Source organism: Miniopterus schreibersii (assembly GCF_964146895.1).
Source record: "Miniopterus schreibersii genome assembly, chromosome: 10".
NCBI classification, from domain to species: Eukaryota; Metazoa; Chordata; class Mammalia; order Chiroptera; family Miniopteridae; genus Miniopterus; species Miniopterus schreibersii.
The window spans coordinates 2,692,594-2,714,659 of record NC_138110.1 but is presented as its reverse complement, the minus strand read 5'-3'; the positions used below and the strand labels follow the sequence as shown (position 1 = coordinate 2,714,659).

The window sequence follows — 22,066 nt, the reverse complement described above, 5'->3', positions numbered from 1 at the left end:
CATGGGTAATGCTATGCTGGCTCCACATGTCTGGGCTCTATCCTGCATGCTTCTTCCCTCCGTCTACTGGCATGGGGAGCCCCTGAGCTTGCAGCTGCTGTAGGAAGTGAGGGTGGTCTGGGCTGCCCCTCCAACTCTGCAGTTGGCTAACTTCTGTACAGAGCCTCCGCACATGGAGGCATTTGTAAATATCTGCCCAGCAGCTGTACAAATGAGGGAGTCCATGCATTCATAATTCCTTTCCCCTTACAGGCTGGTCGGTGGAGCTTGTAATGCTGAGAAGCCTGCCTCGTGGCAATTATTCAGTGCCACTTGTCATTGGAGACAGACAGGGACTTTCCCAGAGGCAGACCGTCTATGTGAGGGTCTGTTCCTGTCTTGGCGGATCCACGCGTGTGGCAGAGCCATCAGCCACAGGACCGGAGCCTCTCATGGGGGTCCTTGCCCCTCTCTGTGCAGTGTTCATGGCTCTGGCAGGTCAGTGGTCCAGGGCTGTCCAGGCTGTAAGCCAGGGGAGCGGAGCCCTCTGGGTGGGGAGCAGGTGATGGTGGAGAGCAGTGGGATGCCTACAGAATGGCTCATCGAGTGCCAGACTCAGACCAAAGGTCACCGATCTGGTCAGATGTGCAGTGTGACAAAAGCAGCTTCTAGTCAATAAGCAACAATCTACAGCAAGGGAACCCACCGAGAGACAGAAGGCTACCCCAAGGTTTGTAGTGAGGCCAGAGCAGCAACACACAGGTGTCCGCCTGGGCTCCTGGGTCTGGGGAAGGCGAATAGGAGGCTAGATTTTCAAATAAACATAACATGCCTAGTCACATGGTATTAGTCAACCAAGTCAACAAACAGTTCCCTAGCACCTGAGCCATGGGCTGTGCTAAGCTCTGCAGCTGCAAAGATGATTAAGGCACATCTGACCCTGTCATTCACGCTGAGTTTCAGGTCAACAGACATGACCATGTTGCAGCCTCTGACACAGACGAGCTTGTTTAACTCACTCTCTGATTTGTCTCATCACAGTCACTCTGCTTTTCCTGCTGCGATGCGACTGTGTGTCTGGAGCCAAGAGGCGCAGCTGCCCTGTCCCGCATGAAGGCCAGCAGACCCTGATCACGTGCAACGAGGAGAGTGGGGCCACTTCAGCCCAGGCAGTGGGAGGAAGCACTTCCCGTTTCATGACAATGACATTGGTAATGAATCTACCTGTTTTCCCACTCACTGTGCCTGCCTCTCCCATCCGCACTCACTCATATTTGAGTAGCAAAAGGGGAAAAACATACCTGACAAAGCTGTCTAACTTAACTAAATTGGTTTATTATTTTAGGTCAGTGGTTCTCAATGCAGGGTGATTCTGTCCCCCAGGTGACATTTGGCAATGTCTGCAGACAATTTTGATGGTCACAGCTCAGCTGGGGTGGGGAAAGGATGCTCTTGGTACCTAGTGGCTCGATCCCAGGGATACTGCTAAATGTCTTCCAATGCCCAGGATGATCCCACAACAGAGAAGTATGTGGCCCATGTGTCAGCGGTGCTGAGTTTGAGAAACCTTGTTTAGGGGAAAAATGGTTTTTACCAGGTAGAGTTTCTCTCAATGGACAAAGTGCTGGGCTCACTAAATGAGTCCACACTGGATTCTTGGCCATGGCCTGGGATAGAGGAAGGCAGAACCCCTCTCCCATCCTACTGGGCAGAGACTGAGCTCACTGGCCTTAAAGGGACAAGACCCAAGCTTGCATCCTATTAGCCTCATCATATTGAGCATGTCGTTTAACCCTACATCCTTCACTATGAATCAGGGATGATAAAATTAACCTCACAGATTTGTTGGGAATCAAAGAAGACAATGCCCATGAAAACGTCCCATGGTCCCCCCGACACAAGGTAATCAGCCAGCATCTGCTGTCTTTTCAAACCTGCTGCTTCTGACACCAGCTCTGCCATATCTGTCGTGTTTGTAGCCCTCCTAGGCTGGGGTTGGCCGGGCCATGAGAAGAAAGCACTGAAAACTCTCCTGTCTGTCTCCACCAGGAACTAAGGTGGCTGATCTAAAAAATGAAAGCCAAAGAAATGTCAAAAGGCAACACCGAGGAGGTAGGTCGCCCATCTCTGCTGTCTTTGACCTCCACCTACGGTTTTCTCCTGGGAGGAGGAGACTGGTTGTAACTCATGTGACGCTCTTGGGAAAAGATCCTCCGATTAATGTTGGCTTTATGACCTAGTAAATAGTGAGACATTCTGTAAAGTGACTGGTGGCTGGAGAAGCTGGTGGTCCGCCAAGACTCCTTGGATTCTTCCCCCCCTTTCTCTGCCCTATCTACCTACCAGCAGCCTTGGGTCACGCTGCAGATGTACATGCCTGTGGTCCACACGGACTCACTCTGAGCCTTTCTTGGTGTAGGGGCGAGAAGGCAGGAGGCTTGGTCCAAACTATGCAGATCGCTGGGTCCTCTCACCCCAACGATGAGAGCAGCAATTAACCTGTTTGTTTGTGTCATCTGAAGGAACTATCTTGACAACCACTAGTGCTTTGTGTAAGGGATAAATCACCCTGCCTCAGGCAGTTCCACTCTGCTCTGAAGCTCTACCATCCAGCACAATGGAAATGGCTCCCTGCTGGCCTGGGGACTATGCTTAGCCTCCTGCTTGGTGGGATGCTGCTGAGGCTGTGGAGCTCGGAGGAGATGTAGCGAAGTAACCTCCCCGAGCGCCAGCTACCGGCACGGCCAAGGGGGAAGAGGTCACGGTGATGCCCAGGCGCCGCTCTTGTTGGCCGGCAGCTCAGGAGTGGTCTCCTGGGAAGGAGGAAGCGCTACAGAAGCAGAGCAGGTGCGAGGGAAGCTCCCGAGGGCAGGCTCGGGCCAGGCAGGCGGGAGGGAGCCTGGTGGCAAATGGCACCGGTCAAGGACCAGCCGTCGGGGAGGAGAGCCCCCTGCAGGCAGGACACGGGGTCTCTGTCCTCTTCTGGTACCAGGACATTCTTCCCCTTGTCTCCTACAGTTCAGGATACACCCCATTTCTGCCAAGGTATCTTTAGGGCTCTGAGCGCCGGGGACACAACAAGCCTGGGTTTAGATTACAAAACTGTGGCTTCGAAACATAATCTAAGTGGCCCTCGATGTTCATATATAAAGTGAGGTTAACAACGTTTTCTCTCTGACTTAAATTTATCCGACGATTTAAGCAAATAACAAAATATGCATGGGAGGTCTTTAGCACAGACTAGGGCGCGCCAGTGTTACAGCGATTACCGCCACGTCTCTGTGGCCACCGGTCGGTGAGGCCATCCCGGTCCGTGGCGCGGGCGTGCCCGCCTGCACCTGCGTGCTGCCCGGGCCTTGCTGTGGCCCGGGGCACTCGCCTCGCCCCAGACGCCACCGCGGATGCCCCCGCCGTCCACCGAGAACTGAAGGCGGCCGCGCTCCACTGGCAGCAGAGGAAGGAGCAGCCTATAGCCCTGCGAGGGAGCCAGGCAGGCGCAGGTCCGGGAGGCCAGGGAGGAAGAGGAAGAGGGAGAGAGGAGGAGGAGGAGGAGAGGAAGAGGAAGAGGAAGAGGGGGAGGAAGAGGGGGAGGAAGAGGAAGAGGGGGAGGAAGAGGGGGAGGAAGAGGGGGAGGAAGAGGAAGAGGGGGAGGAAGAGGGGAAGGAAGAGGGGGAGGAAGAGGAAGAGGGGGAGGAAGGGGAAGAGGGGGAGGAAGAGGAGGAGGAGGAAGAGGGGGAGGAGGAGGAAGAGGATGAGGAAGAGGGGGAGGAAGAGGAAGAGGGGGAGGAAGAGGGGGAGGAAGAGGGGGAGGAAGAGGAAGAGGGGGAGGAAGGGGAAGAGGGGGAGGAAGGGGAAGAGGGGGAGGAAGAGGAGGAGGAGGAAGAGGGGGAGGAGGAGGAAGAGGAGGAAAAGGGGGAGGAAGGGAAAGGGGGGAGGAAGGGGAAGAGGGGGAGGAAGGGGAGGAAGAGGGGGAGGAAGGGGAAGAGGGGGAGGAAGGGGAAGAGGGGGAGGAAGGGGAGGAAGAGGGGGAGGAAGGGGAGGAAGAGGGGGAGGAAGGGGAAGAGGGGGAGGAAGGGGAGGAAGAGGGGGAGGAAGGGGAAGAGGGGGAGGAAGGGGAAGAGGGGGAGGAAGGGGAGGAAGAGGGGGAGGAAGGGGAAGAGGAGAAGAAGAAGAGGAAGAGGGGGAGGAGGAGGAAGAGGGAGAGGAGGAGGAGGAGGAAGAGGAGGAAGAGGGAGAGGAGGAGGAAGAGGAGGAAGAGGAGGAGGAGGAGGAGGAAGAGGAGGGAGAGGGAGAGGAGGAGGAGGAGGAAGAGGAGGAGGAGGAGGGCGGGCCCTGCAGCCCGGCTCCGTTCCGTGGAGTTCCTCCCGCGGCCCCGCCGGCGCTCCCGGCCGCCTTGGTGAAGGCCCGCCGGCCTCGGAAGCCCGGGTGGAGAAGGTCCGCGGGTTGCGGGGTGTTCCCCGCGGCCGGAGGCGGCTGAGCCCCGGGAAGAGACATCCAGCCCCTCCGCGCCCGAGCCCCGGGAAGAGACATCCAGCCCCTCCGCGCCCGAGCCCCGGGAATGCGCGGGGAGCCGCCCGGAGCCCCGCGCCGCCTCCCGCACGACGGGCTCCGCTGAACGAGGGCCCCTCCCGCCGCTCCCGGGAACGCGGAGCCAGAACCCCACCTCCCACCCGTCGGGTACGCCCCCCCCTCCCCGTGAATCGCAGGGCGCTGGACGTGCCCTGGGGTGGGGCAGATAGGCGTTAGGGGAGAGGTTGCTCCCTGGCGCTCATTTCCGCCCTGTGCCCGCAGGTGGGGTCAGCGGTCAGGCATCGGATGCCCGCCCTACCGACGGGCACGGCGGAGGAAGGCGCCGAGCTGCGGCCAAGGTAAGGGGGCCGACGTGCAGAGAGGGGGCTTCGGGGTGGTTCGCACGGCAGACACGCCTGGCTGGTTCCCCCAATCCCGCGGCCCCAGCGCAGGCCGCCCCGCACCTGTCAGTGCCGCTTTCATGACTTTGCCACATGCATATGCCACTGGTACTAGTGCACTTCTAAATATTATTTTTCTTTAAATGGACTTGCATCTAAATAAAGTACACTTCTGTAGAAGCTTGTGTGTTTCAATTGTAAATAAAAAACCAGTTTTACTTGTATAGCGGAAAATAGACGCAATAGGAACAGGGCCCAGTAATTGCAGGTAGAAACGCTGCCGGCCAAACCCTCCGGTGTCTCCGTGAAAAGGAGACGTAAAAGCCATGCTGGCCCCAGACAGAGACTTTCTCCTGGAGTCACCGGGAGAATAAACAAGGGAATCGTTTTCTCACCAGGCAATTCAATGTCATTTAAAACCCTGTCCCCTCTCTAAGTGGTAGGTGGCCCTGCCTCGGGAACAGGGTGTTAGTGCAGGGCTGGCATAAGCGATGGAACAGGTGCCAGGCTGCGGTGAGCAGGGCCGCCCTTCCTCATTCGTGCACGATGTCGTGTGGGCTGGTGGTGGCCTCCTCTCTCCTTCCTCCCTAACCATCCACAAGCATCCGATGCCAGCAGCCTGCTCTGTAGGCACAGTGCTCACTCTGATTTGCTGCCCATGTCCTAGATGTGCACTCTGCAAGCTCAATCCCACGAACATTCTTCCAGAACCTGTGGGCGAGGGCACCTTGTTTCCCATTTACAGGGAAGGAAACCAAGGCCTGTGGCTTCCATTTCTCGGTGTGTCTCTGGGTTCCCTTCATGGTGTCCTGCAAATAGTAGTGCCGGGTTAAATAAACAGCCATTCACACACCTTCCCTGAGTTGTCCCTTACTATTTATTGGGTAACCTGGTACTTTAAAATATGCTGCAAATCATTTGCCCCCTAGGATATCAGTGAAATGCTACCACCTCCAGCATGTGCATCGGACCAAGTGCACTTTGTGCTGGGGACCCCAGTGAGTTACGGAAGTTCACTCCCCTGCTGTGGTCATCTCACTAATGATTGACTGTTGTTCCCTTTTTGGCTGCCTCTCTAGAAGATTCTGTGATCCTGGTGGAACAAACACATAGTCAGTGAAAACCTTCTCTTCTATCTAACTAGCTACTGTTATCGTTGGTTGTTGTCCAGAGTTGTTATTTGATAGTGCTGATCAAACATGACACCTTTTAGAACACCCACAAATGAATACATTTTCTTGTGCCCACCTAGGGGCACCAGAGATCATCCCTAAGAGTAAGAGCTCATGGCTTCGGCCCACTGATTTCATACCTCCTGCCAAAATGAGCCCTGACTCCCCAGCACCATGTCTGTGTATAGCCTATGTGCAAATTCTAGAGCTATTGCTTTGCTTTTTAAAATGGTGTTTCTGAAATAATTTTAGACTCACAAGAACTTGTAAACAGTTAGAGAGCTCCTGTGCACCCTTCCTCCAGGGGACGTATCACACAATCACAATCCATCACCAAACCCAGAACATTGACCTAGGTGCACGCTCTCAATGCAGGTCTCAAACACAGACCTTCAACTTCGCTAGTGTATCTAGCTATTATTTTAACAAAAAATGTACTTTTCTGACAAAAACAAAAATGGGCATTAAGCTCCAAAGAGCCACAATTTTTGCCCTGGCTTGTTTGCTCAGTGATTAGAGCATCAGCCTGTGGACTGAAGGGTCCGCGTTTGATTCCGGCCAAGGGCACGTACCTCAGTCGCAGGCTTGATCCCCAGCCCCAGGTCAGGGTGCATGTGGGAGGCAACCAATCAATGTGTCTCTCTCACATCGGTGTTTCTCTCTCTCTTTCTCTCTCTTTCTCTCTCTTCCACTCTCTCTGAAAAGCAATGAAAGAAATATCCTCAGTGAGTATTAAAAAACAAACAAAAAAACCAACAAAGCCACAGTTTTTATGGTGGAAGCTTCTAAAGAAGAACCAAGACCGCTGTAATTTCATTATTTCTCAGCCTGCGTTTGAGCTAAGCTAGACATGTACTGTTCTGCTCTGCACAAAGGTGACGCATGAACCCACCCTTGCAAGGGCTGTGCATTGAGAGGTGTGTCCCTCTGGTCCTGGTGGGACCAGTGTCCTGGGCATGGAACCCAGTCAGTTGCAGGGGCCCTGTGCTCAGAAGGGCCTGTGCTTGGTTTAATGCTCTGTCATCACCTTGAAATTCTTAATATTGGGACAGTGGGCCCCACATTCTTATTTTGCACTGGGTCCTGCTAATTATGTAGCTGGTTTTGGGTCCTAGGGGTGGATATGCCCATGGCAAAAAAGGAGTCTTAGTGAGCTTTAGTGAACCCAAAAAGGGGCTTGAAAATCTCATTCCCATGCTCCACCCCCATAAAGCAACTGTCAAGCTTGCCTATGGATCTCTGATAGAAATACCTACACTATCTTTATAATTTTTATATCTTTATATTTTTTATATCTTTAGTACAGAAAGAAAACACAATATGATTTTAAGAATTTCTGGCTATGTGCTCGGAGGGTCTCGCCTCTTTCCTCTCTCTCCCACCACAAACAGGTGGCACATGGCCAAGCTGCCCTTGATCCAACTCTCAAGGAGAGCTCTGACCACCTTCCCCCTGGATGGTGGCCCCCATACTCTGGCAAGCAGAGGCCATTGATGTAGAGCTTCAAGGAGGGCTCCTCAGTGGTATTAAGGCTCTGCTCCTTCGCTTTGCAGGTTTACCTGGGTACCATGGTGCCCAGACGACCCCTGGAAGTGAGAGCCGGAGTGATGGAGGAAATCTTACTTCAGGTATAAAGGCTTCCCCGTGTCTGCTTCCCCACCCAGCCCCAGGCTAGGGACACTTCCTCCTAAATCGCTGTCTCTGTCAGCTGGGGCTGCAGCAACAGCAGACCACAGGCAGGCAGCTTAAACAACAGGTTTACTTCTCACAGTTCTGGACCTGGAGGTGTGAGATTAGGTGCCAGCATGGGCTGGTTCCGGTAAGAGCCTCTCCCTGGTCCACAAACGGTCACTTTCTTGCTGTGTCCTCACATGGCAAGGAGAGACCTGTCCCTTCTTAAAGGGCGCTAATCCCATCATGAGGACCCCATCCTCGTGACCTTGTCTACCCCTAAACATCTCCCAAAGGCCCACCTCCAAATGTCATCACATTGGGTGGGGCATGGGTAGGTTTCCACACAGGAGTGTGGGAGGCACAAATTCAGTCCAGAGCAAGCACTTTCATGGGATCCTTGTTCCAGGGGCTGTTCTGTGGAACATGACCCAAGACAAGAAAGAAGGCTCTCTGTGGAGTTATGAATGCTGTGGGTGATGAAGCTCAAGGGGATTGTGGGTGATAACATTAGCTCTCTCCTGGAAGGCTCCTCAACACATCCCCTGCATGTTCTTGAGCGAATAAAAAAGGCGATCTGGGAGTTGGGCAAACCCATAGGTGGTTCCAGTGGAAGGAGCCGGAGCAGAACCATGTGGTGGGGGGTGAGCACTGTGCACTCCCCATTTAGGGATGGAGGGAAGCGCACAGAGGCTGCAGATGCAATTTCTAACTCCCAGGGTCCCCAGGTGTTGCAGGAAAGCTGGGGCTCAGACCTGTGAGACGCTAAGTGCAGAGGAATATGCCAGTATTATGTGGCTCCATCTGCCAAGCCTTACTTTGGTTGGCAAGCTCGCCTATAAGAACCACAGCACACCAGACCCTGGCCTAAGGGATTGAAAGATAATAACTTATTTAGTCTTCGCATCAACCTGCCGGGTCCAGTGCTATCATTTCCCTTACTACCAAATGAGGAAACCCAGGGATGGAGAAATTAGGTGACTTGTCCAGGTCACAGCCATAGAAAGTGGTAGAATTGGGGTCAAATACAGGCGTGGGCTCCAGGTGGGCATGCGGAGCTTGTTCAGAAGCATTGCGCCCAGGCCCCAGCTCTGCAGATACTGCATTCCTGGGTCTGGGTGCTCAGCAGAGCATCTGACCTGAGGTCCCATTTTGTGAAATCCGATGACCCCTTCCCTGGCTGTCAAAGTGGGCGACAGACAGGGCTGCAGGCAGTACAGCGTGGGAAAGGGGGAATCCAGACACTGGCAGGGTAGGGAGCCCCCAGTGCCACCCCTCTCTGGTGCCTGTCCCAGTCCCCAGGGTGGGGGCTCTGTGCCTTAGTGACAGGTCCGAGGTCAGCATGGCCTTAGTCCGTCCTTGCACCTGCTCCCGGGTCCTGCAGAGTGGATAGTGCCTGGTGGCTGCTGAAGAAAAAACCTGCATTGATGTTGTCGCCAAGCCTAGAAGCAACCCTGCATCCAGACAGTCCGAGCCCCTGTGGCTGAGGTCCTGTGTCCCCAGGGTCACGGTGCTGGAGATGCTCCATTCGGCCTGGTCGCTGGCGAGGAAAACATCAATGAGCCACACAGGGGAGCTGACTGCAGCCTCTGGAGGACGGGCCGTGTCATTGCTGGTTCCTGACACATGGCGGCTGAAGACAATGAACGAACAGGGTGGGCTCTGGGCGGATGAGGCGGGCGGAGCACAGGAGGCTCAGGAGGCTGCTCAGCGGTGGAGCCTCCAGGACATACAACCGGGCTGGACTCAGGTCAGCCTGCCCCAGACCCACCTGCCTGATCGCTGAGCAGTGTCGGGGAAGATCCTTGTCCCCTGCCTAGGGGTGATTCTGTGCACATGGGGATGAGGGAGCCACATAAACACAAGGCCTCTGCCTTGCCCCAACTCTTGCATGTGCGCCCTCATACAGCTGCGCCTGGTGAGCCTGGAGGGCCCTGTGGCCTGGGACACGGGCCCTGCTTGGCCAGGCAGGGGGGGCTGCTGGTCAGCCCAGGCCCATCGCCTCCGAGCAGCAGGGCGGTGGCAGCTATATTTACTTAGTTCAAACAGGGCCCTGCACGTGCTGGGTCCAGGAGAACAGAGGAGACGGCTGGCTCTCCCCCGGGAGCTTTCTAACTTCATTGGAGGTTTACGATGAATTATTGATCTTATGGGGACTCTAAAGTTGCTGAATCAGATGCAGAAACCACCACTGTGCCATCAGCCTCAAGATGCGGACCTGGGGTCTACACAGCACAGCCCGCTGCCTGCGGGGTCCGGCAGGCGCCACACCCCAGCTCCATTAGTGCTCCACTGCGCTGCACCGAAGGACGGACGGAGTGGCTGGTGCACCTGTTTGTTAGCTGCCAGAGCTGCCTTTCCTCCCCCCCGCCCCCCCCCCCCCGCCCCTGGCATATTGCTTCACAGTGACTATAGTCCCTGAATGAGTGGACCCAGCAACAGGCAGATGAGTGGGTGAGGGTCGCATGTTTCCCTGGGGCACCAGTAGACACAGGGCCAGAAGATCGTGTTTCCAATTAAACAGAGAGCCTAGGAGTGGCTCCTGCCAGCCAGAGGAAGGTGGGGACAGGCAACTGCCTGATCCAGGGAAGGGCACAGTGAGAGCTCGGTGGTCCCCAGGGCTTCTTGGCTTCCTCTTTCCAGGCCTTGCCCCCACCTCCTGCCTCCTCCAGCTCTGAGACCTTTGATTCTGAGTGTCTTCATGCCGCTGACGAGCTCACCCCCTCAGTGACCACTGTCAGCTAGTGATGGTTGGAAGATTCTTGCTAAACCCATTGCGGTGAGGTGAGGTAACTGGTTCAGATTTGCAACAGCCCATCCCAGAGGTATCTGAAGGTAAATAGGAGGAAGCCCTTTAATCCTGTCCGTCTCTCCATCCATCCATCCATCCATCCATCCATCCATCCAACAAACATTTATTGAGTCACTCAGACCAGAAAAAAGCAGAAAAGTCTTCACAGAGAGATGACTTGGGCTCTGAAGCACGAGCTGGAGTTTGCTGAGAGGTTGGCAGGTGGGATGGTCATTCAGGAAGGGAACAGCAGGTGTCAGGGCACAGATGGTGGAGGGATTAACCCCCCAAAATAAATCCATAAGAGGGCGTGTGGGGAATGGGGGAAGACACTACCTAGAGTCTGTACCAACTGCGTCATACTTCCTCCTAGGAATTAGCTGGGAAGTGGGAAGGTGCTACTTTCCCCTCAGTTGGCTGCCATTCCTGAGTCCGTAGCACCTTCTGTGATGGCTGGGGACAGAGGGACAGCCCATCGTTACTGCAGCATTGAGGCATTTCTCAATGGAGCTGGGAGAAAAGGGACCATGTGGGGAAGAACGTGGCATTGACCCCCTGTTTCCCTGGCTTTCCCCCAGAAGTTCTGTGGCCTCGACACACTGGCGGAGAACACCGGGTACCTGCCTCACATCTACACCGAGGAGGGAGAGCTGGAGCGGGAAGAAACCCTGAGCTCGCTGTCCTTCTCGGAACACACTCTGCCTGGCCTGCTGGACTGGCCGGGGCCTGAGGCATGAGGAAATGTATTCCCAGTGGGCGTTTCAGACCTCCTAGAAAATGCATATTATGGTCAATTGGAATAATTCTTTCCCTCCCCCCCCCTCCCTCCCTTTCTTTAAAATTCATCTTTATGTTGAAAGTACTACAGATGTTCCCTTTTTCCCCCATTGATACCCTCCACTCCGCACTCCCCACCCACCAGGCCTTCACCCCACTATTGTCTGTGTCCATGGGTTATGCATTTATGCATCTAAGTTCTTATGTTAATCTCTCCCCACCCACCCACCTACCCCCACCTTCCCTCTGAGATCCCTCAGTCTGTTCCATGCTTCTCTGTCTCTGGACCTATTTTGTTCATCAGTTTATTTTGTTCATTAGATTCCACATATGAGTGAGATCATGTGACACTTGTCTTTCTCTGCCTGGCTTATTTCACTTAGCATAACACTCTCCAGGTCCCTCCAGGCTGTCCCAAAGGGCACGAGATCCTTCTTCTTTACAGCTGCATAGTATCCCTGGTGTGAATGTCCCCCAGCTTTTTATCCACTCATCTACTGACAGGCACTGGGGCTATTGTGAACTGCACTGCTATGAACATAAGGGTGCATGAATTCTTTCTGATTGGTGTTTTGGGTTTCTTAGGGTATATTCCTAGAAGTGGGGCCACTGGGTCAAATGGGAGTTCCATATTTAATATTTTGAGGAAACTCCACACTGTTTTCCACAGTGGCTACAGCAGACTGCATTCCCACCAGCAGTGTATCTGTGGAGATGCTTGATATGATTTCAGTCTTCTTGAACTTGTAGAGACTTGTTTTGTGTCCTAACATGTGGTCTGTCTTTGAGAATGTCCCATGTGCACTTGAGGAGAATGCCTATTATGCAGCTTTGGGGTGGAATGTTCTGTAAACGTCAATTAAATCCATCTGATCTAGTGTGTCATTTAGAGTCACTGTTTCCTTATTGATTTTTTGTCTGGAAGATCTATCCAGTGAAGTCAGTGGTGTGTTAAAGGCCCCTACTGTGGCTGTATTGCTGTCAGTCTTTCCCTTAAAGTCCTCCAGAAGTTTGTTTTTTTTAATATATATTTAGGTGCTCCTATATTGGGTGCATATATGTTTACCAGGGGTATGGCCTCTTGTTGGATCGATTCCTTTAGTATTATGTAGTGACTTTTATTGACTCTTGTTATGGCCTTCATTTTGAATCTATTTTGTCAGAGATGAGTATTGCTACCCCAGGTTTTTTTTGTGTTTTTTTTCCATTTCCCTTTGCATGGAAAATGTTTTTTCCATCCCCTCACTCTCAGCCTGTGTGACTGTTCTGTTCTGAGGTGAGTCTCTTGTAGAGAGCAGATTTTTGGGTCTTATTTTCTTATCCATTCAGCTACCTTATGTCTTTTGATTGGGACATTTAATACATTTACATTGCCATGGTACTTGTGTATTGCCATTTTAATTCTTTATGCCTGTGTTTTTCTCTCTCTATTTCAACTTCTTATTACAGCAGCCCATTTACCATTTCCTGCCGTGCTGGTTTGATGGTGATAAAGTCCTTTAGCTTTTTTTTTTTTTTTTGTCTGGGAAGCTCTATATTTCACCATCTATCTTGAATGATAGCCTTGCTGGATAGAGTAGTCTTGGTTTCAGATCCTTGCTTTCCATTACCTTGAATACTTCAGGCCATTCCCTTCTGGCCTGCAGAGTTTCTGATGAGAAATCAGCTGAAAGCTTATGGGAGCTCCTTTGTAGGTAACAGATTGCTTTTCTCTCACTGTCTTTAAGATTCTCTCTTTGTCTTGGATTTTTGGCATTTTAATTATGATGTATCTTGGGATGGGCCTCTTTGGGCTCTTCTGACTTGGGACTCTCTGTGCTTCCTGAACTTGTGTGACTTTTTCCTTGACAAGGTTAGAGAAGTTTTCTGCCATTATTCTTCTAACAGGTTCTTTATCATTTGCACTCTTTCTACATCTTCTGGCACTCCTATGATGTGAATGTTGTTACATTTCATGTTGTTCCACAGCTCCTTTAAACTGTCCTCCTGGTTTTTAATTATTTTTTCTTTTTGGTTCTCTGAGTGATTTTTTTCTACCCTGTCTTCTAATTCACTGATCTGATCCTCACTTTCCCGGAACCTGTTCATTGCTTCCAATGTGTTTTTTATTTCTGCTATGTCATTTTTAATTTCCATATCTTTTCTCATGCTGTTGAGCATCCTTACAATCAGTATTCTGAACTCTATCTGATAGATTGCTTATCTGAATTTCATTCAGTTCTTAGTTCTTCTTCTGGATAATTCTCTTGTTCTTTCATTTGGAGCTTTTTTTTTTTTTTTTTGTCTTCTTATTTTGGCTGCCTGTTTGGGTTTGTTTCTATGTATTGGGTAGATCTGCTAGGACTCTCAGTGTTTTTGGATGCCAGTGTCAGACGCTGTTTGTGACTGGCCTTGAGTACCCTGTTTGGAGCTGTTAACAATCCACAGCTTGTGGTTCTCTCTGCTGAGGGTGGGTGCATTTGGAAAGAGCCAAGGTGCATACCAAGGTCTGGTTTTCCAAGCCCTGGGTCCAGAAACAGGTCAGGCAAAGACACAAATCACCCAGAGACTGGCCCCTGCCTGCAGGCTGATCGTTATTTTGAGTCACTTAATAAGCCTCAGGCTGTAGACAACAATAAAGTGTAAACTCCACATGGTGGGGGAAGAGGTTTTCAGTGGGTGGAGCAATTGCTTCCCCCCCCCCAGGCAAAAGCTGCCTAGATGGTAAAGGTCTGCCTGAGATGGTAAAGGTCCTCTGCCATATGGGGGAATGACTCAGCACTGGTATCTAGATGGGTACCCTCTGAGCTTTATCTCAAGAGCCCACAACCCTAGATTCTGCTCACACCACTCCAGTCCACTCTGCCCTTCCTCCACCAGAGCCCAAGGTGAGTGGCTGCACTCGAAATTTTGTGTGTTGGCCCGTTAAGAGGGTGCCTGCTTTCCCAGCTATCTCTCCCCGACAGTCAGAAACCCTGCTGCTTTTCACAACCAGATGTTATGTGGGCAACTTTCTCAGTTCTGTAGCTCTGGGCTGGGGGGTCCAGCTTGGGGTTTAGACCCCACAGTTCTCAGTGTGAACTTCCTACAGCTGAGATCTCCCCCCTGACCTTCAGCTGCTGCCTGTGGGAGCCCAGCCAGCCCTCTCACACCTCTGTACTTCCTACCAGTCTCTATGCAGTCTCCAAGTTACATCCTTGGTTATGAGGGTGCTCTTTAGGTAGTCTTCAGTTGATTATTCAGGATGTTTTTTTTATATTTTAGTTGTAATTCCAGTTTGGTTCTGGGAGAGTATCAGTGTAGCTTCTGCTTAATCCACTGCCATCTTGGATTTTCTCTCTTTCCCCTCCCTCCCTCCCTCCCTCCCTCCCTCCCTCCCTCCCTCCCTCCCTCCCTCCCTCCCTCCCTCCCTCCTTTTCTTCCTCCCAGTCCTAAGCTCAAGATAATCTATGAGTTCAGATTAGATGCTTTGATATTCTCAAACCACACATCTTGAACTAAAATAGCAGGTTATGCATTTTTAAAAATTTGATTTGTCAGACAGATTTTCCAGAGAAACTTGATTTAAATTAAACAGGAATGTAATTCCTTGCTTCCATTAGCTGCCCAGCTCAGAGGGTAAATGTAATATAATCCATAGATTAACCAGCAATTTGGCAATAACAGGCAATACTGGGGGGGAGGGGGAATGAAAATATATTTTTTTAGTGATTATATTTCTGTAATTACGATTCTGTTTCAGTTTAAGTGAAAAAGTAGATAAACAGGGAAATGTTTTCTAGAAGATTTGTGATCAGTTTTTTTAGTGATTAAAAAATAGTGATCCTTTCCAGTTTTGGAGTACATAAATGAATAAAATATGTTATGAGAGAAATGATTATGCTTACAACTTTATAAGCAATGCAATCTTCAAAAATGAATGGACAAAATTTAACTTGCATGTATTACGTAAGTAAAAGAATGTAGGAGCCTTTAATGAATAAATTCCAATGAGATGGTATCTTTAAGCAAAGCTACTATAATTGATTTTTCACTTGTCTACTTACTGCTCGGGTAAGTGTGGGGAGAGGATGGTTTCTTTTAAAAATGTTTAACTAGTAGGACATGTGCCCTATAAATAGTCAGTTCCCTGTTCTGACCAATAGATAAGAGATGGGCTCAGCAAAATTTTAAATGCTATCAGGGCACTTTCATGCATACATTGTAGATCCAAAAGTCTCAGCCCAATCTGAAAACTTTCCATGATTAATGAGCATCATCTTCTGAGAGTGCCCTCCAGCATCCTGGGGTGAATCAGTAAAGTATTTTATTAAATGATGTTTTAGCTGACTCGGGGTTCAAACCTACCCTTTCTTTATGAAGAATTGGTGGAAACATTTACTGTAAAGACCTTGAGTGTCTGTATATAGTTACCTCACTTGTCACCTGGTGCTTTGGGAAACTGGCAGAGAAGACCCAGCCCTGAGGCACTGGAACGTGGGTCTGACCCCCGAATGGCAGAACAGCTGTGCTCAGAACCCTGGGATGACTCACAGGAGAGTCTAGACACTTTTGGGGTAATTCATGATAAAAGTAATTTTTAAAGAGTGTAGTTTTTGTGTGTGAAGTGTGTGTGTTGGCGGGGATCAGCAGGTTGTCTTTAGATCTTCCTGGGTCTGAGGCAAGGGACAGAAAACTATTGCCACGGGCATATCTGGCCCCTGTCTGTTTTGTGAATAAAGTTTTATTAGCACCCACCATGCTCATGCATTGTTATGTGCCACCTATGATTACTCTGTCCTGTCACAGCAGGGCTATGTCATCAAGACAGAGACCCTCTGTTCCCACAAAGGCAAACATATTTCCTGTCTGGCTCTTTACAGAAAAAAGTGTGCCACCACTTGTCTAAGGCATTCTTTTCAGAAACCTCACATCGTATCAAATGAGCAGATGTGTCCACAGCCCTGCGTTAGAAACAGATCCACTGCCATACAGATCCCGGGAGGTCTGAAGGAAGTTTGCTTTGGCCACGGGTAGCTCGCGGGCGGTGAGTCCAGGCTGCTGTGAATTCCTGCCTTAGGACACTCTCTCCAATGAATTGTTTTCAAATTAATAAAGTACTCAGGGAAAAGTCATGGATGCCCAATTTAATAATTCCCAAGGAGAACAAAATGTTACATTTTGTAGACACTGCATGCGACATTAATTAGTTGATTTTGTTGTGGCCTTTGTGTATTTTAGGCCAGAATGTGCATTTGTTTCAGATCCTGGCTATTTTCACAGGTCTTGGGGGGATGGTTGTGTCCAGGGGATAAAATGGCCCTGCTGGCATGTTTCTGAAGCTCACCTGGCGTATGAGACGTCAGCCTTTCCTTTAGATGCCAGTCTGTATAGCAGCATCACCTTCCCAAATGGGTACCTTCACTGAACCTTCACGGAGGTGGCTGGGTCTCCCCACACGTTCGTCCCCAAGTCTATCTACATGCGTAAAAGGTTTCCATTGGAAACAGCATCCGGAGGGTCTGGTGCAAGGCTAAGCCTCCAGTGGACTTTCCTTGTGAACTAAACTGAGTCCTAGTGTGGTAATGTGACCGAAATAGTAAATATTTTCAGGGAAAATGTGACTATATTAAGAACATTAGTCTCCAGATTACTCAGCAGTCCAAGGATAGCTGCAGTCTCGTAAGTTAAATATTTATTTGGGGTTTCATCAATTTTGGTTTTCCATTTGCTTTAACAATCTCCTTCGTTTTATGGAGCTTTTCATCGGAGGTGTTTGTCCTGCTTACTTTTGTGGTCTTTTGAACACAGAAGCTGTGAACACAGTTAACACCCACATGAAACACGAGCCGGAAACCTCATCTATGTCCCTGAGAGGCAGGTGCAGCCACATCCCCATGAAGACGCGTGGGCAGGAGACCGCAGGCCGTGTGTAGTCACGGTCACCTCTGGAATGGGGGTGTGAGAGGCCAGCACGTCTGCCGTAGGAGGAGAGGGTAAAGGATCCTAGGGCTATAGTCAGGCAAGACGCGCTCTTTGAGTTTCCAGCACTAGGGCCCTGTGCTGAAACCCGACACAAATATGAGGCTGCAGTGACTGCGCTTCGTTTCAGCATCTATTACCTCTCCTTCCTCCATGAAGGAACCCTGAGTCGTAGCCATCCGGAACATGAGTGACATTTCCCCCCGTCCCTGGCAGCCAGGTATGGCCGCGTGCCTGAGTTCTGGCCAGCGGAGGACAACTTCCAAGAAGCTCCTCGCAGGTGCGGCTGTGTCTGCCCCACTGCCAGCCCGGCTGGCTGGAACGGCGATAGGCTGACGGCCGGGGCTGGGCCACTCCGGACGCTGGTGCCTCAACAGGACAGGGCGGGTGTGGGTCCCTGACCCCAAGGAGCCCCACTGGACCGTCCCTGGACCGCCTTACTCTAGTCTCGAAATGAAGGAGAATTAAACACGGATTGCATAAGTCACTGCTATTTGGGATTTTCTGTCACTTGTGGCCAAATTTAATGTCAACTGATACAAAATATAGGACCAAGAGAAACAAGCCTCAAGTTGCAGGAATGAAGCGTGTTGTGGGCTCAATGCATCTGGTCACATACTGTGGGCTAGAGGAACAAAGTGTTTGATAGCAAGGGTCCCCTGTTGTGTTTTGAGGGGCAGCTCAGGTTCTGAGCAAGGGCTGAGGTGGAGGAAATCAGTAATGTAGAAATGCGTTGCTGCTGCTCGCGGCTCGCAGGAAGCCCTGTGAGAGGTGGACGCCGCGCCGCACAGACGCGGGCGGGGGCGCTGCGCTCATGGACACCTCTGCCTGCAGCCTGCCCCGGGTCCACGGACAGCTTGGTGATCTGGGGCCTCGCAGGGTCGAAAAAGCAGCTGCTGCGCCTCAAACGGGATCCGATCCTGGAACGGTTTGTGAGAAGCAGAGCATTTAGCAGAAAGTAAAACTTGTGGCCCGTCCTGGAGATTGGTGAGCCCGTGGCAAAGCGCATCCTAGGTGGTGCCTTCCCACCCAGGCCCATTGCTTGCAGGGCTCAAGGTGGGTGGGCGCCGGGCGCTCGGAGACTGGAGGCGTTGGCTGGGCACAGAGGCCAAGGAGGAAAGGCCCGGCCCTCCAGGGTTATGAACTGTGTCTCCACAGATAGAATGGCTGCACACAATAGATAAGAAGTCTTTATGTTTTGGAAAAAGTTATTCTTCCAAAGAAACCACAGCCTGGCCTGAGAAACTCAGCCTGCGACTGTCCAACCCCAAAGCCATCCTTGGAACCACCAACCTGGAACCAAGAAGCCTGAAGCCAGGCAGGGCCTGGCCTCCGATACCATGTCCGCCAGGTGTGGTGGGGAGATGAAGGATGCCAGGTAGGGCTGGGGGGCCACACTGCAGATGGCGGCGTCTTTTCTGGTCGCCCCGGGTTTGCTTATGTGATGGTGTTTACTCAAACCGGAGTCTTTATTGCAGGCGTGCTGTTCTCACTCACCTCTCTTATGATGGTTGTATTGGGAACCGGGAAATTGTTTAGTTTGCAGGTTGTCAGACTCTGAAGCAGCACCAGGGTGAAGTTTGTCTGAGTACACAGGAGTCTTGGGGACATCTTTAGAATTCTGTCACCCACAGGGGAACGAACAATAACCCAGGGCAATAACAAGCTTCTGGCAGGCCGGGTGAGGAAGCAGTTACTCTGTGGAACATTCCTCCAGTTCTGTATCAGAATGGACCCTCTTTCAGGCTCATGCCTGGCTCTGGGCTCTGCAAATGCTTGGTCCCATAGACTTCCTGCCCCCCACAGCTTGCAGCATTACAGGTTCACTTTGCTGGGTGCTGTCCACTCTAGGTGCACTTTGATCACAGGCAAGCAACCCGTGTAATCATCTTCACTCTATTTCAGCCCCTGCGAGCAGTGCTCAAATAAAAGGACGTCAACTCGGGGTGGGTGGTTGGCAGGCCAGGCACGCAGGACAGCGGAGCCCGGGCCAGAGCTGGCCCTTCAGAGGCACGCGTTCCCCCACCTCTTCGTATGCTTCCCTCAGCCCATCTGAGAGCAGGATTTTAAAAGAGAGGCTGGGAGCCACTTGGCATCTGAGCAGGTTTCAGAGTGTGTGACTGGGTCTATGGCGGGGGTCTCTCCCCCTCGGCACTCTGACATTCTGGGCTGAATCATTCTCAAGGTGGGGACCCTCCTGTGCCACCGGGGATGTCATCCCTGGCCTCTACCCACTCATGCTAGGAGCACCCTCCCCGAGCTGTATCAACCAAAATGTCTGCAGGCATTGCTCAGTGTCCCTGGGGGCAAGTCTTGCTGGTTGAAACCACTGGTCTATGGAATGAGCCTTTAAAATACAGCCTCCTAGAGTCTCTGTGCACACAGACTTCAAACTCATGAAACTGTGGTCAGAAGGAGCTCTGGGCCCTGGAGGAATGGTCATGAAGGAAGCCATGCAAGTTCCAAATCAGCTGTGGCACCTACCCAACCCTGAGCAAGGTCATTCTCTGTCCCCACTGTGAAGTCCCTGCTCATAGCCTCAGAGCTGCAGCCACCTAGGTGCTGTGGCCACCACGGAGAGTGGCTAAAAATACTTTGGCTGTGGGCCTGGGGCTTACACATAGGCAACTGCTTTCCAGAGGCTGCCTGGGGATTGGCAAGGGGGATGTGGACGCCTGGCCGGCCGCCCGGCCGCGAAGGTCAGCCAGCCGGGACAGAGGCCTGAGCTTCTGCCAGGACGTCCTCGGTGCGCAGGCGCAGGTGAAATGCCTCTCAGCCTCTGTGCTTCCGAGGTTTTCAGACCTGTGGAGCCAAGACCCTCTCTGCTCCACTGTCCTAGAGGAGGTTCATGCTGGGTCAATCACAGCTGACCACCAAGCGTGGGAGGGCAGGGCTGGGACCCCAGGAGCCTCCGCCATGCTCCTGCAGTGAATTCAGGCTTTTGAGCCCCTGCTTCTGCAGAGGGATAGATGGGAGCAGGAAACGAGTCGCTTCTTTGGGGGAGGGGGCTGAGGGGAGATTTTCTGCCCAACTCTTGCTTCTCGCCAGCCTGGTGGTGGGCGCTGATTAATGCCCAATGACAAACAAGGAGGTCACCAACTCCAAGGAATTGCAAAAACACACAGGCGGGGTGTGACTAATTTACATGCCCAAGTCCCGTCTCTTCACGTGGACAGTCAGTGCCGGGGCAGAACTGGGCCCAGCAGCCCTTCCCTGTTGTTATGTGTGACTGATACTCTTCCTGAGCATCGCATGGCACCTGCTCTCTGGGCCCCCATTCAAAGGCCAGGTCATGACCTGGGATTAGTTATTTTCAGGGTAGGATTTGGCCAGGTCCCTGAGGCTGAAACAGAAGCTGCATCTGTGATCCTCCTGGGGCATTAGCCAGGGCTCCTGGTGCCCTTTGTCCCAGATCACAAGCCTCTGACTCACCAACTCAGGCAGTGGTTCTCAAAGTGGGGTGCCCTGGTCCAGTGGTGTCAGCATCCCGTGGGAACTTGTTAAAGCGCATGTTCTCAAGCCCCATCCTAGATCTATAGAATCAGAAACTGTGGGTGGTCCCCAGCAAGTCCTCCCGAGGGTTCTGATGCTCAGGAAGGCTGTGAACCACAGCCCAGAGAGGTGACAGGTCCCCCTCGCTTCCTTTCCCATGGCCCCTGAGATGGAATTGAGATGGGGTCGGGATGGGTTCAGCTGGGGTTTAGATGGGTTCAGGCAGGGTGCTCCTGATGGTGACTTGTGGCTCGTGAAAAGGCTGGCCTGGGGGTTTGTCTCAGGTCCCTGGTGTGTGTGGCTAAGTCCAGTGCTGTGCAGCTGTCCTTGAGAAAGCTGGCCAGCCATTCTGACCTCCTCCAGTCATGCCACTGTGAGTGACAGGGGTCTTCCATTCCCTGGACCAGGCTGTCTTTTTTTTTTTTTTTTTTTTTTAATATATCTTTATTGATTTCAGAGAGAGGAAAGGAGAGGGAGAGAGAGAGATAGAAACATCAATGATGAGAGAGTCATTGATCGAGCCCACAACCGGGCATGTGCCCTGACTGGGAATCGAACCCCGATCGCCTGGATCCTAGGTTGACGTTCAACCGCTGAGCCACGCCTGGCTGGGCAAGGCTGTCTTTTTATGGCCCAACAATGCAGATAAGGGTTTTCTTGAAGCTCTCAACACCCGCCTGGCCGTCCTGCCTCTTGGGAGAGCTAGGCAGGTGGACTCTTCCATAGTGAGGTTTGAGAACTGAACACAGCATCCTTCTACCCCTTGCCATTTCTCTCTGGCCTGATACTGGTGCCCAAAACACTGCATTATTCTTGCTTGTCCTTGTGGAGTCACTAATTCTTTAGTGTGGAATATATTTTTTTCAAAGTTAATTTTCTGGACCAACAGGAACATATTGGCAAATTGTCCTCCAACACTCCACCAATAGCATTTATTACTGATATTTTAATCTTTGCCAGACTAAGTAAAACATTTTCAAAAAGGGTTTGTAGTTGTAGTTTTCACTTCCATGTCTGTCAGTATAAATGAAATGAGTTGAGCACAGGAAAATGTTTCTGAGCCATTTATTTCCCTGTGAACTGCCTGTTTAGGTTCCTTGCCCATTTTCTATTTATTTGTAAGCTCTCTTTATATATGAGGATGTTATCTCTGTCAGTCATGTGTTAGAAATATCTTTCCCAGTTGTTCATTTGTTTTCTGATATTCTTTTCCATGTGAAATTTAAAATATCATGTAGTCATATATATTGGTCTTTTTCTTTATGGCTTTAAGAGGATATTGATTTAAAAGGGGGGAGGAAAGGGTGTATGACATCGTCTGGGATGCTGGAGCT

At 51.4% G+C, this 22,066-nt stretch overlaps 1 protein-coding gene across 1 annotated transcript in view; it reads left to right on the top strand.

The window, feature by feature from the left end:
* CDH26 (cadherin 26) overlaps positions 1 to 11,297 on the top strand; it is a gene marked incomplete at both ends in the record, with an annotated part of 28,144 nt that extends 16,847 nt beyond the window's left edge. Inside the window, 7 exon segments of the mRNA XM_081149249.1 lie at positions 253 to 477; positions 1,021 to 1,151; positions 4,771 to 4,837; positions 4,840 to 4,847; positions 7,615 to 7,689; positions 11,102 to 11,251; positions 11,253 to 11,297. Coding sequence (XP_081005375.1) covers positions 253 to 477; positions 1,021 to 1,151; positions 4,771 to 4,837; positions 4,840 to 4,847; positions 7,615 to 7,689; positions 11,102 to 11,251; positions 11,253 to 11,297 — 701 coding nt within the window.
* Between the last annotated feature and the right edge of the window lie 10,769 nt (positions 11,298 to 22,066).